This window comes from Drosophila miranda, chromosome 4 (assembly GCF_003369915.1).
Source record: "Drosophila miranda strain MSH22 chromosome 4, D.miranda_PacBio2.1, whole genome shotgun sequence".
NCBI lineage: Eukaryota > Metazoa > Arthropoda > Insecta > Diptera > Drosophilidae > Drosophila > Drosophila miranda.
The window spans coordinates 25732923-25739418 of record NC_046677.1 but is presented as its reverse complement, the minus strand read 5'-3'; the positions used below and the strand labels follow the sequence as shown (position 1 = coordinate 25739418).

The window sequence follows — 6496 nt, the reverse complement described above, 5'->3', positions numbered from 1 at the left end:
CCCTTAGTAACCCATACACACCTTTCACTTATTCTAGAAAAAGTCTCGCCTGCTTGAACCCTGGATTTCCCAGGAGGGTAACCCCTCCTGAAACACCTGACCTTGCCCAAAAAATTTCAAGCGCATTGCACCTGAACCACCCACACACCTTAACGCACTCTCCGCTACACCCACAACCCAACAAAAGACGTATCTTTCTATAATTTGCCGATTACCAGGCCCGAAGAGTCTCCCGAACAATTAGGAATTCCATAAAAATCGTAATACAAACATACCCCGCTCGCACAATTAACAACAAGTCGTACACCTTTTCATTGCTTGGGACCTCCGCTAATGTATTCCATTTAAATTCAGCCCCTGCCTTGGTCTGGTGTCGAAATAGCACCGCTACCAGTGCGTTGTAGAGAGTCGAATTGAGCGTATCGCACACCACCCGATCGAGGGGGCCCCGAGAATATAATCAATAGAGGAAAATCAAAATGTTCGCCTTATCTACGTTCCTAAGTTTTGTGGGTTTCTACGCAATGGCTTGTTATCTATACGAGCAGTTGAGAACGCCGTTCAGACTTATCAAGGTTCGATGGTGCTCCAACGAGAAGGATCGACCTTCTCTCAAGGAACGGTTTGGCGAATGGGCTGCCATCACGGGAAGCAGCGATGGCATTGGCAAGGAATACGCAAAGGAGCTGGCACGACAAGGAATCAATGTGGTTCTAATCGCAAGGAATCAGGAGAAACTTCAGGCAGTTGTTAAAGAAATTGGTGAGTATGATATTTGGAGTTCATGCAATTTTGTACTAATTAATTAATACCACTATGACTCCTCAAAACATTGTCCACAGAAAGCGAGTCCAAGGTGCAGACCAAAATAGTGATAGCGGACTTTACCAAGGGTGCGGAGGTCTATCCGCATATAGAAAAGGAATTGGCAAATCTACCTATTGCCATTCTGGGTAAGAAACAATGCACACACCACATACATCAGACTATAATCTGTGTCTTCTCCGACAGTCAACAATGTGGGAATCGGAACACCTGCAGCTATCCATAAATGGAGCCAGGAGTCGACCCAGAATATAATAGAGACCAATATAATGGCCGTTTCGCAGCTGTCGCGTCACTTCTTTCAGCGCATGAAGGCCGAAAAGATTAAGGGAGCCATCGTGAATGTCAGCTCGGGAACAGAACTCCAACCGCTTCCCTATGGGGCCTACTATGCCGCTTCCAAGGCGTATAACCGCAGCTTCACGCTGGCCCTGCAGTGCGAGGCCGCCCCATATGACATCCATGTCCAGCTGCTGTCTCCCGACTTTGTCGTCACCAAAATCAACTCCTATTCGCGGGCCATCATGAAGGGGGGCCTCTTCATACCCTCGGCGGAAGTCTATGCGCGCAGTGCCGTCAATCAGCTGCGAGATGGTGTGGATGAGACACCTGGTTACCTTTGGCATCATGTCCAGACTGCTGTGATGCTGGCCGTCACCTGGCGGATTCGTCGTTTCTTTGCTCTTAAGCTGTTTAAAAGCCTGAAGTAGCAAATCCTCTTTAAATCCTGCCCAACAATCGGTTCACCATCATAATGTTGATAAATACATATATTATTGATAATATTTATAGTTGTAGATAAATTTTCTTTCGCGAAAATATCATATAAAAGTGGTTTTAAATGTGGCGCGCTTTTGCCAAATAATAATATCCATTTTCTCTTAACGATGAGTATCGATAGATATTTGAGGAGACTGCATGTAAATAGCAATAGGTGTCGATGTAGAATCCACGTAAAATCATTTCTCCAGCTTACATTTCTTTTGTTCTTCAGTGTTGGCTAACGTATTACAACTGTTATCGGTTAGGATTCAATTCAAAATAGTCGTTAGTTCTAATACCTAACAGTAATGTAAAATCCCACACAACCGACACGGGAACAGCGCGCTAATGGCGTTCTGGCGGCTCCCGCTGGAAACAATTATGCTAAAAGCGTTAAATTTACAGCAAAAATAACTTGATGGAATATTGAAATGATATGTATTAGGATTGCTTTCATCTCTCGTTTTTGCAGTTGTCTAGAGATCGCAAACGGAAATAACTAGCCTAAATATGCATAGATAGATATAAAATCTGTGTACCGGGTAAAATAAGAAGTGTCGCGACTTACATCGTCATGACTGGATTTTTTATTCAGCTATCCCAAAAAATCATGCGTATCTCCCACAAAATCTTTCTAGTTCGTTACAACCAGATCTATAACGCGATTGTAGACCAACGACGTCACATCCTTTGATATGATGAAGTCGAAGTGCGTGAAGCTCTCGAGTTCTACTTTCCGACTTTCAATGCAGTTGGGCAAACGCTTCTGCAAGTTGATGACGTCCGAGCCAGAGGCCAGCCAATCGTTGCCCCCATGGTGCAGGACCACCTTGCACTGCGTCTGCGACAGATTGTAGGACGGTGGCTTCAAGGACTTGTAGCGAATGAGGTTCTTAGTAGGACCGTGGTCAAAGCGGCGGAAGTGGAGCTCCTTGTGCAGCTGGGCGTAGTGGTGTACCTGCATGGTGGAGGCACCCTGGGAAACGTGACCGATGACGATGGGAGTCAGAGTCTACAAAGACAAAGCAGTTTAAAAGGGATCCAAGTCTGTTCTTGGCCGCCCAAGGCCCCGATTAGTACCTGATTGAAACTATCCCAATTGAAGCCGCATAAGACAAAGTCAAAAGTTCCGCAAATTTTACTTGTGAGCTCGGTGGCCGGGCAGATGAGGTACCTGAACTTCTGGATGAGCTCTGAGGTAGCGGAAATAACGTAGCCCCCTAGTTTTGCAAGTAGCGTCTGTAAGTGCGCCCTGAAAGTTATGACCAGTGAGTCAACAAATGCAGCTCCGACTCACCATCAGGGCTCCCTTGAAGAAGCTCATGAACTTAAGCACAGCACTGCGAGTCTTCTCCATGAACGTCGTCGGGGAGAGAGCCTGCATGATCTTCACTTTGACAGAGTACTCGGGGAGTTCGCTGCACATAACAAAGAATGCTGTTGAGCCCTGGGAGTGCCCAATGTACTGAATTTGCTGGAACTTCGTTTTCTCCAGAACCAAGTCGATGGCCGATGGAACATCAATGGTACCGATTTCGTGGAAGGAGAAGTCGTAGAAGTCCCGATCACTAATACCCTTTTTCGTGTGCTCCTTGGAGTAGATATTGCCGCGTGTGTTCAGCATCCAGACATCGTAGCCCTTCTGGAACAGTATGTAGGCTAGTCCATTTGTCGGGCCCATGATTACCCAGGAAGCTGAGCTGGACATGAGACCATGGACCAGTAAAACGGGCTGAGCACCCGGTCGCGGCATGCGGTGCATACAGAGCTTGTAGCCATCTTTGGTGATCACGAAATGGGTCTCTACCGGATATTTATACTTCTTGATAAGCTCAACCTGTGGGAAATAGTCAGTGTTCCAGTTAAGAATGTCCTTATGTAAGGATGTTCTTGTAAACGACTCACCGTCTTCAGTTTCGCGTCGATTTCAATGTCGGCCTGCGTGAAGAACTTTTGGAGAGAGAAGTCAAGGTTGATTTTGAGGTTGGCAGAGATCTGGGTGCATTTCACGAGGATGAAGGTGACTTGGAGGATTAAAAGTGCCGGCAGCACATTACAGGAAGCGATCCGCATCCTGGGACTGGGGTGGTCTACGTATGTGGCTGGGGGATCTGCCTTATATAGGACCCATTGATTATGTGGCGTATCGAGACGGATAATAGTGTGAAATGGAGAAAGCCGTAAAATCGGCGGTACAAATGGGGGGTTACGTCGTTCTTATCGTTATTAATGGTTACGGAAGCTTTTCTATTTCCTTGTTCCTATTTACATTAGTTGTCCCAATGCTAGGTAAATTTATATTTTATTGTTTCCTCTCTTTACATATTGTCCGATTATTTTTTCCATTGTTATTTTACTCCACAGGTACCAAAGGCGACGGCAGGCGGTAATTGTGATGTGTGTTTGGAGTGCTTTTTTTGGATGTTTCGAAGATGAACAAAGGGCTAACAGAGAAATGATGTCATCTAGGGGAGGAGTAGCAGGATTATAAGTTGAATGACAAGACTAGAAACTGAGTGTTAAAGTTGTATTCGGGATTTCATTTCTATGATCGTCATATTTTTTTGACCATGAGAAGATAGAATCTTCAGCCAACAGCTTTTAGCGCAACTATTACTGAATTCTACTGCAAACCAATTCAATTTAGTTCCAATTTCATTTACATATTAACACAGCTGCCAATTATTCCGACCAAACAATCGCTTTGATCTAAGTAATCCCTATAGGAAAAGTCTCGCCTGCTTAAACCCTTGATTTCCCCACCTCCTTGATTACCCTCCTGAGCGCAATGCACCTGAACCACCAACACATTTTAACACACTCTCCGTTTTCTCTTAACGATGAGTATCGATAGATATTTGAGGAAACTGCATGTAAATAGCAATAGGTGTCGCTGTAGAATCCACGTAAAATCATTTCTCCAGTTTACATTTCTTTTGTTCTTCAGTGTTGGCTAACGTATTACAGCTGTTATCGGTTAGGATTCAATTCAAAATAGTCGTTAGTTCTAATACCTAACAGTAATGTAAAATCCCACACAACCGACACGGGAACAGCGCGCTAATGGCGTTCTGGCGGCTCCCGCTGGAAACAATTATGCTAAAAGCGTTAAATTTACAGCAAAAATAACTTGATGGAATATTGAAATGATATGTATTAGGATTGCTTTCATCTCTCGTTTTTGCAGTTGTCTAGAGATCGCAAACGGAAATAACTAGCCTAAATATGCATAGATAGATATAAAATCTGTGTACCGGGTAAAATAAGAAGTGTCGCGACTTACATCGTCATGACTGGATTTTTTATTCAGCTATCCCAAAAAATCATGCGTATCTCCCACAAAATCTTTCTAGTTCGTTACAACCAGATCTATAACGCGATTGTAGACCAACGACGTCACATCCTTTGATATGATGAAGTCGAAGTGCGTGAAGCTCTCGAGTTCTACTTTCCGACTTTCAATGCAGTTGGGCAAACGCTTCTGCAAGTTGATGACGTCCGAGCCAGAGGCCAGCCAATCGTTGCCCCCATGGTGCAGGACCACCTTGCACTGCGTCTGCGACAGATTGTAGGACGGTGGCTTCAAGGACTTGTAGCGAATGAGGTTCTTAGTAGGACCGTGGTCAAAGCGGCGGAAGTGGAGCTCCTTGTGCAGCTGGGCGTAGTGGTGTACCTGCATGGTGGAGGCACCCTGGGAAACGTGACCGATGACGATGGGAGTCAGAGTCTACAAAGACAAAGCAGTTTAAAAGGGATCCAAGTCTGTTCTTGGCCGCCCAAGGCCCCGATTAGTACCTGATTGAAACTATCCCAATTGAAGCCGCATAAGACAAAGTCAAAAGTTCCGCAAATTTTACTTGTGAGCTCGGTGGCCGGGCAGATGAGGTACCTGAACTTCTGGATGAGCTCTGAGGTAGCGGAAATAACGTAGCCCCCTAGTTTTGCAAGTAGCGTCTGTAAGTGCGCCCTGAAAGTTATGACCAGTGAGTCAACAAATGCAGCTCCGACTCACCATCAGGGCTCCCTTGAAGAAGCTCATGAACTTAAGCACAGCACTGCGAGTCTTCTCCATGAACGTCGTCGGGGAGAGAGCCTGCATGATCTTCACTTTGACAGAGTACTCGGGGAGTTCGCTGCACATAACAAAGAATGCTGTTGAGCCCTGGGAGTGCCCAATGTACTGAATTTGCTGGAACTTCGTTTTCTCCAGAACCAAGTCGATGGCCGATGGAACATCAATGGTACCGATTTCGTGGAAGGAGAAGTCGTAGAAGTCCCGATCACTAATACCCTTTTTCGTGTGCTCCTTGGAGTAGATATTGCCGCGTGTGTTCAGCATCCAGACATCGTAGCCCTTCTGGAACAGTATGTAGGCTAGTCCATTTGTCGGGCCCATGATTACCCAGGAAGCTGAGCTGGACATGAGACCATGGACCAGTAAAACGGGCTGAGCACCCGGTCGCGGCATGCGGTGCATACAGAGCTTGTAGCCATCTTTGGTGATCACGAAATGGGTCTCTACCGGATATTTATACTTCTTGATAAGCTCAACCTGTGGGAAATAGTCAGTGTTCCAGTTAAGAATGTCCTTATGTAAGGATGTTCTTGTAAACGACTCACCGTCTTCAGTTTCGCGTCGATTTCAATGTCGGCCTGCGTGAAGAACTTTTGGAGAGAGAAGTCAAGGTTGATTTTGAGGTTGGCAGAGATCTGGGTGCATTTCACGAGGATGAAGGTGACTTGGAGGATTAAAAGTGCCGGCAGCACATTACAGGAAGCGATCCGCATCCTGGGACTGGGGTGGTCTACGTATGTGGCTGGGGGATCTGCCTTATATAGGACCCATTGATTATGTGGCGTATCGAGACGGATAATAGTGTGAAATGGAGAAAGCCGTAAAATCGGCGGT

At 45.7% G+C, this 6496-nt stretch overlaps 3 protein-coding genes across 3 annotated transcripts; 1 reads left to right on the top strand and 2 right to left on the bottom strand.

Annotated features, from left to right (window-relative positions):
* The first annotated feature begins 378 nt into the window (after positions 1-378).
* LOC108161391 (hydroxysteroid dehydrogenase-like protein 1) lies at positions 379-1608 on the top strand. Its single transcript, XM_017295640.2, has 3 exons — positions 379-762; positions 843-953; positions 1012-1608. Exons 1-3 carry the CDS (start codon positions 480-482, stop codon positions 1533-1535), a joined length of 918 nt encoding a protein of 305 aa, XP_017151129.1. The 5' UTR covers positions 379-479; the 3' UTR covers positions 1536-1608.
* A 515-nt stretch (positions 1609-2123) lies between these two features.
* LOC108164128 (lipase 1-like) lies at positions 2124-3675 on the bottom strand. Its single transcript, XM_017299727.2, has 4 exons — positions 3493-3675; positions 2885-3424; positions 2668-2826; positions 2124-2599 (listed from the first exon to the last, which is right to left on the bottom strand). Exons 1-4 carry the CDS (start codon positions 3658-3660, stop codon positions 2222-2224), a joined length of 1245 nt encoding a protein of 414 aa, XP_017155216.2. The 5' UTR covers positions 3661-3675; the 3' UTR covers positions 2124-2221.
* A 1163-nt stretch (positions 3676-4838) lies between these two features.
* Positions 4839-6390, bottom strand: LOC117188857 (lipase 1-like). Its single transcript, XM_033393369.1, has 4 exons — positions 6208-6390; positions 5600-6139; positions 5383-5541; positions 4839-5314 (listed from the first exon to the last, which is right to left on the bottom strand). Exons 1-4 carry the CDS (start codon positions 6373-6375, stop codon positions 4937-4939), a joined length of 1245 nt encoding a protein of 414 aa, XP_033249260.1. The 5' UTR covers positions 6376-6390; the 3' UTR covers positions 4839-4936.
* Positions 6391-6496: the final 106 nt, after the last annotated feature.